The sequence below is a fragment of the Sceloporus undulatus genome, chromosome 4, assembly GCF_019175285.1.
Source record: "Sceloporus undulatus isolate JIND9_A2432 ecotype Alabama chromosome 4, SceUnd_v1.1, whole genome shotgun sequence".
Taxonomy (NCBI): Eukaryota; Metazoa; Chordata; class Lepidosauria; order Squamata; family Phrynosomatidae; genus Sceloporus; species Sceloporus undulatus.
In genome coordinates this window covers 112,421,594-112,439,131 of record NC_056525.1, presented here as the reverse complement: position 1 = coordinate 112,439,131, position 17,538 = coordinate 112,421,594, and the positions used below count along the sequence as shown (strand labels likewise).

General features: G+C 39.3%; 1 protein-coding gene across 1 annotated transcript in view; it reads left to right on the top strand.

Moving 5' to 3' along the window:
- Window positions 1–17,538, top strand: part of COL11A1 (collagen type XI alpha 1 chain) — a gene marked incomplete at its 5' end in the record, with an annotated part of 325,199 nt that overhangs the window by 209,388 nt on the left and 98,273 nt on the right. The window contains 5 exons of the mRNA XM_042464341.1: window positions 1,085–1,138; window positions 3,442–3,495; window positions 7,956–8,063; window positions 9,003–9,092; window positions 11,572–11,625. Of these exons, the coding sequence (XP_042320275.1) occupies window positions 1,085–1,138; window positions 3,442–3,495; window positions 7,956–8,063; window positions 9,003–9,092; window positions 11,572–11,625 (360 nt within the window). The remainder of the gene's footprint in view (window positions 1–1,084; window positions 1,139–3,441; window positions 3,496–7,955; window positions 8,064–9,002; window positions 9,093–11,571; window positions 11,626–17,538) is intronic.

Here is a 17,538-nt window from a genome sequence, read left to right as displayed (position 1 = left end):
AGGGCATACCCTGGGAAAGGAGGATGTCTGGTCACACTTTATCTTTCCCTATATATATTTGGTAGATCAGGCCAGGAGACATACAGATAACTAATGGGCTGAACATACTGCGCCTAAGGGACGGCCGGCAATAACCCCTTTCAGCGCCGGATCAGGGCTGCAGCAGCTACATGCTGCAGCCCTGATCTGGCTTTTCCCTGGTGAAAAAGAAGCCACAAAAATGGCTCCTTTTTGCACTGCATAAAGGGCACCATAGCCACAGATGCCACCGCTTTTCTGCACTCCTTTGGCACTGCATTTTCTGGACGCTGCATCAGAGGAGTGCTGTGATGCTGTGATGCCACTCGCCATGTGGCAGGGGATGTGACATCATGCTGGCATGGGGGCGGAGTTAGGTCATGAATCGAGCAGATGCCATGCCCTCACTCTGCCGCGATGCCAGCCTTTATGGCCATCCTGTCGAGGCTCTATGTTAGATACCGGTGTATGTTCCATTTTATGGCCATTTTGCAAAAGGTCTGAGCCTTCAGAGGGTAAATCAGCTGTGCCACAATATCCAGTTCTTTTAGCAATAAAAATAGCTGTCACTGTGCAAGATATCATGCTTTGATCAAAAAATACACCATAGGTTGGCTAATCTGCCCCAGTAGTGGGTCATAATAGAAGCCATGGGCTCTGAACATCAGGGTGCAATACCACTGAGCTTGCTTTAGATTATTTTTGTGTGCATCTGCTTGGATCCTTAAACACACCTCTCAGCTACTTTCAGTTCATCTAAACTCCAACTGTCTCCTTAAAAATCATCTTAGCTCTCTGACTTCCAATTCAAGTTAAGACAATACAATTGCAGTCCAAAGACAGAGGAAAAAAATCCCATTCTTAGCTCCTGTTAGGGAACATCAACTAATCACCACTGTCCAAGAGCAAGAAATCAGCTTAACAAAGGATTGCCACTAAGTCATTGGCAGTGTAATAAACCTGAAAGCCACCCAGAAGCCTTTGAGATGCCACTGAGATCACTAGACTAGATAGCATCTACTTTTTCTGAACCAGCATTTCACTGTTTCTTATTTCCCACTTGCAGGGACCACCTGGGAAGGATGGCTTGCCTGGGCACCCAGGGCAGCGAGGTGAAACTGTAAGTGTTTGTATTGTTTTGCATGGAAATCCTTTTAGTACATTAATATTTTATACAGGAATGCTATTGATTTAGGTAGAGATGCAATATAACACAGAGAGCAAAATGCCCTGCTGTTTCACCAAGGGGTAAAAAATTGAAATGTCCTATTCTCATGTGCTAGAATAAAATAAACAAAGATCCCTACTGTTTCTATATTGCAATTTGCATCTTCCTGGAAGTGATGGAGATTTATAACAGACTTGTTTATTTCCAGCTAGCTGGTTCTGTCCCTAGAATAGGGGTGGGGAACCTCAAACTGGGAATGAATGCACATCCCAGTCCATTCCTCCACAATTCCTTAGATGGCCATTGTACCTTCCTTGTGACACCATTATTGGGTGGTTTCACAAGTGTTGTATGGGCTTGTAGTGGTCAACATTTTAGAAAAAGAGCTTAAAAGTTTCTGCAAAGTTTCAAGCCTTGGGAGAGAAGACTCTCAGTATGGCGGGAGGAAGGGAGTTTGAAATAAACCCAATTATTTTTTCAGGAAAAAATTGGAAAAATAGTATCTTTTGTATTGAGAATCACTTTGTTACTTAAGTGACATAAAATATATTATTTACTGTAAAATGCATTTGGAATATCAAAACTACAGTTTCTTCAGACAATAGCTAGAATTTTCTTTTACTACTTTTAAGTATTTATAATCTCTTACATTGGAGCTACAAAATTCTGAAGTGTAAGGAACTCTTAGACTCTAAGGAACTTCGATCCTTTTGCCAGTTTATGTGGAATAAAGAAAAATAAACAGAAGAAGCCATCAACATTAGCAAGATAAAGAAAAGTGTTTGTCTTCTCAGGTCCTCCATATAACAGCACTCATTCCAATAAAAACAACAGACAAAAAAAAAGATGAGGAACTACAATGATGTGATACTGTACATAGTCTTACATAACAGCCTTCATCTTACATTGTTCTATGAAATAATTTGTAGGCATAAATATTGGATATCTTATTCTTATATATGTGCTTTATCATTCTAAAAGAAAATATTTCAGGTTATTTTCTTTTTCCTTAAAAAAAGAAGGTTTTTTAGGGAAAACAAGGGAGGGCAGGGGGGAGGATTTTTCTCCTTTAATTTTTTTCTGCCAGACCTCAACATCTCTACTCCTGAGGCTTAATTCCTGATAATATGAGCTCTAAAGTAGCATACATTGGTACTTTGGGTCCCACTGTTTTGCTTTTGGCTCCACTCACTACTACAATGAGCCCTCCGAGTTTAGGTCCCTAGGATTAAAGACATTTTTTTTGTCTTATCCAAGAATGTAACAAAGCAACTCTACTATTGGTGAGTTGTTGGTTCATGGCACTGCACAAAAGATGCTTCCATTCTTGTGCAATTCCATATATCAAGAACATTAGCAAGACATTAGACATGCTCTCACAAGAACAAGCTTTAAGGAACCTTCTTATTCCCTACTCTTTGTTTTTGGTTTTTTCTAAAACAAGATATAATCCATCAGTTCACAGTACCTGATCTTTTTCTTTTAAATGAATGGTTTGGTCCACTGCTCTAGAAGCATGACTATCTTCGAGTGACATGTCCAGTAGTATTTGTACCAAATGTTCCAAAATCCGAGTTGCTACTGTATTTTCCCCTACAGCAAAGTTTCAAGGCCAATCTGGAGGCTGCTGTACTAGTGAAAAAGAATTTGGAGGAAAGCAGAAGCATTTTAGTGATACCTCTGAAATTTCTTATTCCATTTGTTCCTCCCTGGGACATATAGAAAATATTTTTTTTCCCCAAGCTGCTGGTCCATTTCATGAAGCAGGGCATTTTGATCCTTCATCCCCATACTATCCTGTTTCTTTCTCAATTAGCATTCCTTGCACACTTTTAATCATCTGCCTGTCTTTTCTGTGATTTTAAGTGTGTATATGTATAGCTGTGCTTGCCTGTCTGCTTTTAACACATCCGTGCGATAATCTGCTGCATATATTTGAGCTGAATTGGAGCAATACTATTTAAGCAATCATAGCCATCTAATCTATTTTTCAGAAAGTGTGATCTATGAAAAATAACTGCCCCTTTGAACCTTGCCACTGAAGCAACTAAGCGCAGAATGACTGGAAATGATAGATCATTGAAAAATACTTCAATATTTTACATTTAACTGTGCACAGTAATAATAGAAATGGCAGACTTTATTCTTCAAAAAGACAAATTCCCATGACATTGCTTATCATATCTTTTACACAGATACAGAAATCATTGAAATATGCACAGGTATTAGTAACTATTTCGTGTTTCCTATTTTAGGGTTTCCAAGGCAAAACAGGCCCACCAGGCCCAGGTGGTGTTGTTGGACCTCAGGTAAATATTTTTATTTTTACATTTTACACTTAAACAGATTTTGGTACAGTTTCAATTTGATGATGGTGAAACAAAACTCTCCTAACAATACATTCAGTTGTTAAGATGGGTAGCTAAAGATGTCATTGAAAATCATGTAGAATTTTTCAGTTAAGACTAGAACGTCTTATTCTGGCAAAGAATTTTAATGGAAACAAGATGGGACTCAGTAGTAATATTTTTCAGTAAATTGAAGAAACTGAATTAAATTAAATTTCATTTAATTGTCCAATATCTGACCAAGTTATATTTGTGTTAGTAAGGATAAATGAAATCCCAGCTCAGTTATCCTCCTTGGTTTTATATTCCCAAAATTTGGTTTGTGTCTGAAGTTCTCTCCCCCCCCCCACCTTTTAATTCCATTTACATTTCTAAATATAACACCTACTGTCACTATGAATTTGAATATGTGAAGTGTATCTCTGTGTTTACGTGAAGACTGAGCATACATTTTTCTTGTGAGCATAATTATCATGCTGTGATGAAGTTTCTGATGTGCCTGTTTGATATTTATGTTCACATAGCAGTAATTAAACTGTTATGGCAAAAGGCTGTATTTTCTTTGGATCTTCCTTGGAACAATTTCTAGCAAACTGAAAGACTGGTAATATTCTTTGAAGCCAGCAGTGTTTGTCTTTTGGGTTCTGAAAGGAAAACTATGGGCAGTGAACTAAATTTTGATTGTCTCACCAAGGCTAAATAGAAACACATCTACAACTAAGCAAGGTTTGTTAATCAGGCTTTTGCAGGTGTAGGAATAATGCAGCTGATGGCCCACATGCCATTAAAGAAAACCATTACTGGGGGCCTTGAAATCCCCCACCACAAGTTTCCAAAGCATCCACAATATGTCTGTCCAGAAACCTAGGGTATGGTTTTTAATTAAAACAAGGAAATCCTTGGAACCTCTTGCAACATTGATCAGAGGCAACAACAAGATAAAAGGGATAGAAATCAATAAGACTATGCATAAAATTGGGCTTTATGCAGATGATGTGATGCTTTACATTAAAAACTTACCTGATTCTTTCAAGGAGATTGATAAACTATTGAAACAGTTTGGCAGGTTCTCTGGGTTCAAAATAAATTATCAAAAAACTAGGATGCTCTGTCTCAATGCAGCTCTTGAAACCCAGCACTCTTGGGAGGGACTAACACACATACAAATCAACCCCTCAGGTCTAAAGTATCTAGGGGTCATCATCACAAGTGATATCTCTCAATTTATCCCTCACAATTATAATCTAATCACTAAGTGGATTAAATCAAAACTGGCCCATTGGAGGTCACTTCATTTCTCCCTTTTGAGCAATGTTGCTTTAGTTAAATGTTTCATTCTGCCAAAACTATTGTTTCTTTTTCAAACGATTCCCTTGATACCACCAAACTCATACTTTTAAAGCTGGAACAAGTTAGTGGACTACAGTACCTAGATTTTAATGGGAAACGCCCATGCTTCTCAAAAGCGGTCAAACATTCTAAAACTGGATATGGAGGGTTGTCACTTCTGAAACTTGATCTTTTCTTTGAAGCTTCTCAGCTAAGTCAGATCACCTAGTTGATTAGCAGAAATAGTCTGACCAATTGCTACCTTTGATCAGTTTTTTATGAATCTATATATAAATTCACTAAAATTTGTAATAACCCTTTTTTGCTGCCTTGGTTTTGTGGAAGAAATGGAGGCATCTCTTGGCTCCCTCCCCTTCCCCTTTACGGCCTTTTCTTACTCACCCTCTTTTCCAGAGCCCAGAAAAATACACACAGTTTTGAGGTTGGGAGGTTTATGGTCTGTATACAGTTAGGGACCTGTTCCACAATGGGACAACTATCACAACGGAGCAACTAATCTGTGCTCTGGGCCTTGGTCATCAGAACTGGTATCAAATAATACAGATACAATTATTCTTTTTGAAAACATGTGCATCTCTCTGGATATATATTCTAAAGGCCAAATAGCATGAGTATATAATTGTCTGCTAGAAGAAACATTTGGGAACTCAATGCTTCATAAGGCAGGATGGGAAGCAGAACCTTCCCTTTCAATTGATAGTAAGATCTAGGAAAATATATGGACTCATTTACCATTTAAAACTAGGTCCATTGCCATTAAAGAGAATACTATCAAGTTGGTCCATCAATGGTACCTCACCCCAGTCAAATTGGCTTGTATGTCTACCATACAAGTCAAATTGACTTGTATGCTAATCGAAAATGCTAGAGGGGTTGTGAAGGTAGGGAAACCTTTGTACATATGTGGCTGGATTGTCCCTTAGTGCATGAGTACTGGACAGAAATTTTACAACTGATCTCCAAGATCACTAAACAAAGTATACAATTATCACTACTCCTGCTCCTGTTCTCCATTTTTATGAATAAAAATATTGCCCTGCACCTTAAAGAACTTGTTAGTTTGCTTCTGGCTGTTGCCAGGCTTGAGATAGCCAAGAACTGGAAAACTGGAAAGTTGAATATTGCAGGATGGTGGACTAAACTCTGGGACTTGTAGTTAATGGAGAAAATGGCAGATAATAACAACAGAGTGAGAGGCTTACACTCTGGACTGACCTTTCATAAGATTTGGCACCCCTTTATTGAATACATCCAGCAAGATTTAGTCTCTAGACATCCCCTAATTTTAGCTAAATTTTTATGGAAAGATGTCTTTCACCTTCCCTGAAAACACTTTTTATCTATAATTTTCAGGGCCTTATCTGGGTTATTGCCTGTATTTATTGTTGTTTTGGTGTATTGTTTGTTGTCATGTTTTGTTTTAGAATGTATTAATAAATTTTAATTAAAAAAAAAAGGAAATCCTCTGTACTTTGTTTTAAACCCTAAGGCACTTAAAACTAAGCTTGTGGTGCATTCTATAGGGATCCAATGGTATGGGAAATAGGGCTCCTCTACAGCTGCCCATCTGTGTTACTCTGGGACATCAGACAATATGTATTGCTGGACTTTATAACTTCATCATGCTGCACACAGAGCTTGTTTTTTCCCCCTCAGGCCAATGATGACATGTTGTTGCTGCATTCCAGTAAATTAGGCTCTCTGTTCATGAAGGCTGTTCATGTTGTGTGTACAAATGTAGGACATTGTGGAGCAGAAAAAGGCATCCTCTGTCTCTTCTGGGGCCCCTTCACAGTACACAGTTATAGTGCTATGATTCCATTTCAGCTGTCATGTGTACAGACTATGGAATTTGCAGTAAGGTGAGGTACTAAAGCTCTCTGGCAGAGAATTCTAAGTGCCCGTTCATAAACTGCATATCCCAGGATGCCATACAATGTTATAATAACAATTAAAGTAGAATGATGAGGGTATAATTATAATTAAAGTAGAATGATGAGGGTATAATTATGTGGTGTGAAAGAGTTCCAGGTGCCCCCCTCCCAACTAATAGCCTTGGCCATTGGGAAGGGACTGTGGGAGTTATAGGCCATACTGTAGACTAATCATTTTCTCATGGTGAGGTTTCTGGTCAGTAGACCAGAACTGGGACTTCTAGTGAACAGGCAGGAAGAGCTAGGCTGGATAGATAGGCTGACCCATCCTCCATCATTTCCCTGTATTTCAGAAGCGTCAGCCAAGCTGACTGTTTTTCAATGCCATTGACTAGCAAGCAGATAAAGAAAAGAAGGGTTCTTTGATCTTTGGCCTCGTTCTTTGTATATATAGAGGAACTGTAACTTGTCCTTTGGGGAGAAAGGGCCGGGGTTTGTTGTTGTTATTTAGTTTTTAAAAATATTTTATTGTATTCTCTTGAATGTTACATTTTATGATGTTGAGAGAAAGGGCAGATTGCTCTTATTGTTGTTGCAGATGTTCTTGTTACCACATTTTATTGATTCATATCCCACCTTTTCCCCAGTACTAGGATTCAAGGTGGTTTATAAATGAATGAAACCAGAACAAACTGATACATACAGAAACATCAGAGTGTGTTTATATGTGTGTTAAACAAACAATATATAAAGTTAAACCTCTTTAAAAACCATTTAAGGATAGAATATTTTTTAAAAACAAAATAATAATAAAAAAACAGCTCACCATTAAATCCCATTGCTGTCACAGTTTCTGAAAACCTGATGGAATTAGGAAAGCTTTCACTTGCTTGCAGAAGAAAAACAAAGAGAAATCATCCTAACATTTCTAGGGTGGGAGTTGCAAAGTCTGGGAGAAGCCACCAAGAGTGCCTTCTTCCATGTCCTTACCAAGCGTTCCTGGGAAGGTAATGGGACAGAGAGAAGGACCACTCCTAAAGACCTGTTACAGTTGTGTCAGTGTTCAGTTTGTATTAGTGCTTCAGACAATGAATAATAATGTAAGCTTGGAAAGACAATTGGTTAAATAATTTTCTTTACAAGGAAAGGCAATATGTTGGTGACATAAACTAATTAATGTTGTACTTTTGATCTTAGGGCCCCACTGGAGAGACAGGACCAATTGGTGAAAGAGGTCACCCCGGCCCTCCAGGTCCACCAGGGGAACAAGGCCTGCCGGGTGCTGCTGGGAAGGAAGGCGCTAAGGTATGAGGGATGTGTGAAAATCTATGTTGTATTTAAATACAGTGCATGCAGAATTCATTCATATCTGCACTCCTGCCAGTGATTCTATAGCTGATTCCTGCATTGTAGACTCTGTATGGAACAGGTGAGTAGCTCACCTTCAAAATACCTTCTTACTCCATGGTTCTATGAGTATGTTTCTTGTGTAATTATCATAAATGACAGTTTGCCACAGGTAGGGAGACCCATGTGGGATTTGATATTTCATTTTTATATGTTTATTTGTGTGGCTCAGATCAGCAACAACTGTCACTACTAACAAAACCCTTCACAATGAACCTGTGGTTTTTCATTTGAAGGGTTATGGGGGGGGGGGCAGAAAAACTTTGAATGTTAACTGTTGAGAGAAACTGAATATAATGTGTCCAAGTTCCTCTTTAGAATGACAATCTGGCTCAGAATGATAACAACAGCTAATTGTTTGGTTATAATATAATTAATTAAGATGTAATTTAATCTAGTATATATAACTGCACAGGTTAAAGCACTGTGCCTTTGAGCCTGGATCTCTGTTCTTAGGAATGCTGATCTATTATACTGTAACACTCATTGATTATGGATGACATAACAGCTCCCAGGTAACTGCTTCTGTGACCAAAGAAAATTTAAAGTAAGTTAACAAAGGGAAACTTACTCATAAAAGAGGCTGTATTTGCATATGTTCCCAGCTTACATGTTAAAGAAATAAAGCATCATTTCCCCCTTTTTTCTTTAGTATTCAACAGAATTTTTACACATGACCAGATATAGAATTCCTTCATTAAAATTTCAATTCACTGTATATGATGAATCCAGTGTGCAATCCAGTGTGCATGATGAAATGTCATATGTACAATCTCCTGACCATAGCTGACCGCCCTGTAGTATGTTTTTGAAACTAGTCTTTGCCTGTTATCCTAGGGTGATCCTGGTCCTCAAGGCATCTCTGGAAAAGATGGACCTCCAGGACTTCGTGGTTTCCCAGGAGAAAGAGGGTTGCCAGGAGCTCAGGTACGGTAATATGTTATTGCTGAGGAAACATTCATACAGAGCACCTAGTTTGGGGGGGGGTGTATCTTTTATTTACGCAAAAGGACCAGCCCAAAAGATTATGTATGTACAGGGAGGTCTGCAGCCTCATACTCTGCAGCATAAATATAAAATAATTCCATTGAATCAGTTGCTGAATGATAAGACAATATCTGTGTAAATGCCAATGATTCATTTGGTTTATTCCAACTGCATCCAGCAGTTGGATAGAGACCTTGGTATAACACACCTTGTCCAACTGTATATCACTATAGTATCTCACAATGATTCAGAGAGGTAGTTTAGGATGTGAAATCATGTCTGGCCCAAGGATATCCCATCTGTTTCATGAGTAAACTAGTCTTCTGTGGTTCAGGTCTAATACTCTTATCAGCTACTGTGCAAATGCTTCTTATATGTGTGAGGCTTTAGAATAGGTTGAAAAGCAAAGGAAGGTGAGGTTGTTTGGAAGTATAAGCAAAAATCAATTAAATAAGGGAATACCATCCCTTTTCTTATTTGAATTGTGGCTATCATTTCAGCCGAGAGCTCCTTCACATTACCTTACACCTACACATCTTCTGATTCAACAAGATGAGCAAAGCCTAAGGAGCATAATAAGCTTTTCTGCTTACTTGGAAATGCAAAGTAATGAAAGTCAAGCATCCCAAGGGCCACAATAAATGGCAAGTGGTGTGAATTCAGCATTTATCACAAGTTGTGCAAGCCTATACTACAAAGGCAAGCCTGTACTACCAAAATGACTCCCAGGACAATGGGGCAGTTAATCCTTCTTGGGTTTAGTTTCCAAACTCTTAAATCCAAATTTGTTGTCCAATATACTGAATTTATTTGGGGATAGCAATAGAGCTTGGGCTAAAACTCAGACTAGATTTACTGCTCCACTGACATGGAAGATACCATGCACTACTGTGTACGTAAGTGGCTGATTAAACCTGGAGTTTACTTGTCATGTGTCTGAGATGGAATGAAGTAAAAAAGTAACTCAAAATCCAAGGGCCATTATAGACTAGAAAACTATAGTGCTATGATTCCACCTTAACTATTGTTCCTACATCCTGTGCTTTCTTGGTATATGTAGTCAGGTAGATCACTAAAGCTCTATGGCTGAGAATTCTAAATATCCCTCTCTCAACTGCAAATGCAAGGATTTCATAAGAAAGAATGATGGCAGTTAAAATGGAACCACAGTGCTATAATTATTTAGTCTGAAAGGGCCCCTGGTCATAAAGGATGGGTAAGAGATTCATCCAATCACTTCCCAAAAATGTACTTCAGGAGAATAAAATGAAAAAAGCATGCAAACTTAAAAATCAATTCTAAAATCCTCATATTCCAGGGTGGGTAAAATTTAATATGGGATGTGGTGGCTTAGTGGTTAAAATGCCAATTCTGACGATCATAAGTTCAGAAGGTTGGTAATTCGAGGTCCAGTGCCACATGATGGAGTGAGCACCTGTTACTAGTCCCAGCTTCTGCCAACCTAGCAGTTCAAAAGCATGCAAATGTAAGTAGATATCACTTTGGTGGGAAGGTAACAGCACTTTGTACAGTTATGCTGGCCACATGCACAGGGTTGTCTTTGACAACGTTGGTTCTTTGGCTTAGTAAAAAGAGATGAGCACCGCCCCCTACAATTGGTTATGACTAGACATTCATGTCAAGGGAAAACCTTTACTTTTATCTTTAATATACAAATAAATGTGATTTTAAAAAAAAGAACACAGAAAATGCATACATGTTAAATTCTGCATTGAAAAATTTGCATACTACCAAACATGTTTGCAAAATGTTTCCTTCAATGGGGAAATTGCTTGAAAATCATACCCCCCCCCCCCGCTATATCACCAGTTATATTGAGAGAGTGAGAAAGGCATGGACATCTGCTCAGGAGAAGGGGACAACAAGTTTTATTGTACACTTCCCTGAACTATCTAGACAGAGAGTAGGATGTAAATATTTAAGGAAGCAAACAAAAGCTATGTCATGGTTTGGAGGAACGTTTATTGAATTTATTGGCCAGGGAAATAGTCTCTCCAGATTCATAAAACTGACCATACCTGTCCTAAACGCTTTAGTAAAATATAGGCTGTTTAGCACTGAGAGCCTTAATTAGTGGTTAAAAGCTTCTTTGGTGGTAGGAGTAAATGAACTGTTAATTAAACTAGGTTTTGATAAAAGCTTTTGGGAGGGAGGCGTTTGTTCTTGGGATTTTATATGGGTTTTTTTCTTGCTTGTTTTCTTTTGCTTCAAGCCTTTGAAAAATTAATGAGTACATAATCCATATGCTGCACATTTATGTCCTATTGATACATTTGGTGAGTTGATGAAAGAAATGTTCAGTTGTTGCAAAATGCTGTGCAGCATCAGTTTTCAGATGATGATGATGATGATGATGATGATGATGATGATGATGGCAATAATTTCCTTGCTTTGGTAGGGTGCAGCTGGTCTGAAAGGAGGAGAAGGTCCACAAGGTCCACCTGGCCCATTGGTAAGTAGAATTAGCATGCTCCAAGGACAATGAAATTTTCCTTGGACACTAACATTACTTTGAATAATGCTTCCCTTTTAACTAAGTTCTTTTCACGCTGTTATGTGTATGTGCTCTTGTGAGCAGTAAACAAATATATGCCATTCTGATCTGTCAATAGTAGTTTCCTGGTAATTATGGCAACTAATGGGTCCATCAACAGAAGAAACTATAAACATAAATGCATTGGCCTATCTGAAACCTGCTGTTATCACCAGGGGGCAAATTGTTTTTTCTTGTTGCATTAGATTTTACAAGGTGGGAAAGACAGCAGCCTCTAGTGGTTTGAAACTGAATGGGGGAGGGAAAACAGCTTAAAATTAATGCTAAATTCATTCCAGTGTTTGTTTTGGAAATCCTCAGAGTTTAAGGCCAAACAAGAGGTAATATTACTCATGATTTCAAAACACCATTACTAAACTAGCTGCTTTTGTTATTGGGGGGGGGGGCTACAGTGGGTATGATCCTATCAAAAAATAGAAGTGTACCACTTTCCTTCTGAAAACTCATATCTTCCCCCCACACACACACACAATATTCTGTTGTGATTTGCCTCTGAAAATGCTGTTTAATGAAAGCAACATCTTCAGAGACAATATAGGACCTGAGTGTGATAAAGGCAATGATTTTTGCAGAGCTGAAATTATTATTATTTGTTAACCATTTGTCCCAGTAAAGCCACAGCATGACTAGTGACTATAGCCCGGTACACGCTGGCACTTTGTGGTGTGGCGGCATTGATATTAGGGTTTGGGAGCGTGCAGCAACCACACATTCCTGAGCCCTAATACATATGGGCGCCGGCATCATGCCTGCCTCCTATCCATACGGATGGCGCCATGATGTTTCACTGGCAGGAAGTGGCATCATGGTGGCGCCCCTTCCTGCTTCCAGCATCACAAAAATGAAGCCACTCTAGGCGGCTCTTTTTTTTGTGGTGCTTCTGTGCTGCAGCATGAGGATGCTGCAGCACAGACACAGGGCTTACAGGGACAGCACGGAGCCTCCCGTCTGTACTGTACTGCTCCTATCCTAGCTTGGGATTCAAAGAAGTGTAGTTTCCAAATGTCATTTTTCCAAGCAAAGCAGTGGACAGAGACCTGTGAACAATACAGAAATATATGCCTTTAGTCTTTATAATAGTCTGTTGATTATGGGAATTAATAACTCTATAAAAAGTAGAAAATGTAAACATTAATATTAATAGTCCAGATAAAGGACATAGAACTGCTCTTTTACCAAGATCAATACGGCTCATTCCATTTTAAAAAGCATAAACAATGTGATATATATGGCTTGTGTCCTTACACTAAATTTGAATTTCATCTGAGAACAAAACTGATGCTTTTCCAGTTATAAAGCAAAGTTGTCTTTGGGAAATTGTTAAGGGGCATTTAGAAAAAATGATTTTAAAAAAAGGAATCATATACTTGGAGCCTCTGGTTGTAACTTTTATCCTTAATACCCCCCCTATTGAAATAAACTCTGGGTGGCTCAGGGGGTACAAATGAACCTGAGGTGCTACATACAGCACAAGGGTCATACATTTCCAACCCCTTCTGTCAAGCCTCAAATTTTTTTCCCCAGATTCATAGTCTGTGATACAGCTTGCTTTAGTCCACATAGCAGTGGCAGGTCCCATGTAAATCTGCTCCAAATGTTAATTCAGACTGTAAAAGAACTATCCAAGGTGCTGGACTCTGTCCTCAAAATAGATTCAACATAGGCCAAAAGAAGTGGCTTCCAGCTGCTTTGGGAGTATGGCATTCAGCTGACGCACACCCCCAAAGCGGCAGGAAGTGGTTCTGAGGCCCCCGAAGGTGGCTCAATGCCACTGGAAAAAGCCGCAGATTTCATTTGCGACTGTGATGGTGGCCTGCTTTGAGATCAAGCTGCATGGTTGCCACAGTCCTGGTTCATTCTACTTCATGATATAGTTACTTTTAAAATTCACACTAAAACTCAGAGCAAATTCAAAACCTCACTGACATGTAAATCACCACCCAGCACTGAATCCTCAATAAGGAAGTGGAGGATGAAATTGCTGATATTTGAATGCTCTCCAGGTTCTGCTGAATGCTGAGTTAATACCATCAGGTCAGTACAGGGCCAGCTCTAGGTATTTAGCCACCCTAGGCAGTTGCCTAGTTCGCCTACAGTATATGGATGAGCCAGCCCTGGGTTAGTAGAATTGTGTGTACATGTCGTGCTGGATTATATCACTTTTACCTTCAGGTAGGATCATGCCTGCCTGTGTGCTATATGCTCTTATAACATCTTAGACACAAAAACTGACAATTGAGGGATCTGAATTTTAAACTCACCTTCTGAAAATGGCATCAGTTGTTTCACATTCAGGAACTGTATTGTGTGAAACTCTTGATCATGTAATTTATTTCTTGGTTCTATTTTCATCAGGGATTCAATGAAGTACACAGAGGGCAAGGATCACGGTATAAGTCCAAAACCCCATTGCCTTTATTTCATCTTCACATTTGGGGATGATTTTGTCCAATTTTGAAGCCATCATATATATACCCATTTCTCAACAAACATGTAAAAACAATCTAACCTCTATGAGATGAAACTATAATTGCCATGAAATTTAATTGTCACTCTCTAGGAATCCTAATCAAAGCCATGCAGCCTTAATCTTTTTCAATGCCTTTCAGTCATGGCATGTTAATGTTTAAGACAAGCCCTTATCCTCTGCCATCCTGCTTCTGACTTGTGCATTTCAAGCACATAATAACTGTCAGAGAGAGGAGAAAGAAAACACAGAAGGAACATGAAGGTTTATATTTGTATATCTACAGCTATATATTTCTATCACCATTTTCATTATAAGAATATTTTAAAAATAATATTATCTCTCAGAGGCAACCTGAAATGGATATTGTGGTCCAAACACAGAGACAGACCTTCAAAATATTAAAAGACCTGAAATTTGAAAATCTTAAAAATGTTGACAGCAATAATAAAATGGTTTACAAACTTTGGTCATTCAGATGGTTTGAACTTTGACTCCCAGGAGCCTCTGGCCACTGTAGCTGTGATCGGCCGGGGAACATGGTGACTGAACAGCCCACTCTGAAAGCGGGCCACCACATGGTCCCAAATGGGGCACTGACAAGGAGTGGATTTTCACCACTCCTTTTGTTGGCCTTGAACATCTTAGGTGGCCTCAGAGTGGCTTCCGGCCATATCGGGGGCATGCATCATCTGCACGCCATGCCCTGGAAGCGGCCAGAAGCCACTCCTTTTGGCTTGTCTGTTTCAACCCTAAGGCCTCTAGGAGTTGAGGTCCAAAGCACCTAGAAGACCAGAGTTTGGGAATCACTGAGCTATCCCATTATCTGTAAATAGATTTTCTTCTTGCACATAATAAGCCATTACTTTATTTCTTTTTATGGCTGACAACTTTTTTAAAAAGCAGGCCCATATTTTTATTTGATCATGTACTGAAGGGTCTATAACATTTGTTTCACCCACTATGGGCCTTGACTTTTTATAAGTTATATTTTTCTGTCCAAATGAGTGCCAAGCTATACGCACTTCAGCGTTATGCAGTTTTCCTGTTAATTTCTTTTTTTATCATTATTCTCTGCAGTTGTTTTTACAAAATTCAGTTGATAGGTCTGAAGAATAGCAAAATTTTTTATTGTGGCTGAGAGGATTTCTCAGTGTACAGTTGTCCCTCCGAATGCATGGATTTGGAACTCACAGTTTTGATTATTCATGAGGTTGCCACCTCCCCCTCCTCCCTCCCCCACACTCCTTTCTATCTCCTTCCTCCCATCCCTCCTTACTTCCTTCTTTCACCCCCTCCCCCGGTCTAGCTTTGTCTCAGGGGCTGGGAGGGGGCCCTCCTTTAGTCAGTGAGTGAGGGTGCGGGGCCGCCAGAGCCTGTAACCAATGGCAATCCCTTTTCCGCCAGGCTCATACCCCTCCCCCCCCTTTACCATGGCCAATGGGTCCCCGCTTGCTTCCTCTCTCTGCCCTGTCGCCCTGGAATTTGAATATCCATGAAATTTCAAATTCGTCGGGGGCCCAGAATGGACCCCCTCCTCATGAATTCGGAGGGACAACTGTATTGAGAAACCTTGACAAGAAATTGATAGCTTTTGCAAGATTTCTCACCATTTGTGTTAGGGTGAGACAACAGGTACTTTTTTCCATCAAGAAGTACTTTGTCTGTCAAGATTTCTGCAATTTGTGCAGGAGGTCTCTAACAAAAATAGTCTGTTTTTCACTTGGTGAAACAAAACATCTCTATAGTAAGCCTAGATGTGCCAGCTGATCAGTCCAAAACATGTAAACAACCCAAACTAGTGCTTCTAATTTTTAAAGGTCCAGAGTCAAAAGGGCAAATATTTTCAGTACAAATGCACACCCATATAAACACACATACTTCACTGGTACAGAAATTTTTTAGGGAGTTGCATTATCACATACGAGAATGAGACAAAGGGAGATTCACATCCTTGATGTGGATAGAGAGGCTCCATATAAGAGAGTTTTCTCAGCACCTTTTGAAATTGGCATGTGGAGTGTGTGTTTGTCATAGTACATTGGCAAAACACATCCTTTGAATACAGAAGGTTTGAAGTTCAGTCTGCTTTTCACAAAGAGTTGGAAAATGCTCCCATCTGAAACCCCAAACACATCCAGATCAGTTCAGACAGTTTTTATGGACCAATGTTCTTCTGCCCATGGAAGCTCTCTATCTCCCAAGCCATGAGCAGAGAAAGGGGATAATTTCAGTGTCACAGATATTTTATCCATCTGCTGGTGTGTCTTAACATTTTTTAGCATATAGACCCTTTGGAGAATCTGATGAAAGTAATGGACATCTTCCCCATTAAAAACATATTTAAATACAATTCACAAAAGTAACAGGAAGGAAATTAAAGGCTGGGGGTGGGTGGGTGAATCATTACTTGGACCATGAGCCATATGTTAAGAATCCCTGCCTAAGCTGTTTTAAATGTGCACTAATCATGAAATAGGCATACAACTTTATTTAGAATCATGGACCATAGAGGTATTCTAATTCAAAAATGCATATGAGTCGTATCCATTCAGTGTTCACTCTGTGGTATATCTTACTGATAGAATGGAAAGCCCCAACTAATTCTAGCAAATCTAGCTTAACATGGGGTATCAAATGGTTTGCTGCAAGAATCCAGCTCAGTTAAAGGTTGTTGTTTTCATTCTCTTTCTCTCTCGTTCACACAGAGGGGGGGAGGGAGAGGGAGAGAGAGGAGGAACAGATTCTCATTTGAAAGACATCTCACATTACTCTAGCAACATACCGTGGCCCTGATTATATTATTAATTTTATGATATTTATGAATTGCTTACATTTAAGGTGGGGGGAACCTAAGCAATCTACAAACAAAATTCCAAATTTTGTTTGAAAAAATTATAGGAGCGCTTGTTGGAAGAAGTAACTTGGTATTAGGGTCTAAGAACCCAGAAGGATATGTGCCTGCATAATGTCCTTGGGTATGGACTTTCAGAAAGTGGCTTTGCGAAGCTAAACACTCTCTGCTGAGCCGCCATATACTAAAACTGACATTCTAGGCACTACCACTAATAAATTCAAAGTCCAAACAGGCACATAGTTGCACCGCTGATCATTTAAACATCCTGCTCCTGAGTATTTTGCACTTGTACACAGCTTTCTAAGCAACTTTAAACCAGGTCTGGCCATTTACAGGCTACAGTTCTTTCAACGCAGATGTAATTTGCTGATAATGCCCTCTGTGCTGCTTTAGGAAGCTTCCAGCTGGTACTGAATAAAAGCTATAGGCAGTTATTAATTAACATTAATTAATCCATATTAAAAGTAAAATAAACCCCAAGGTGTAC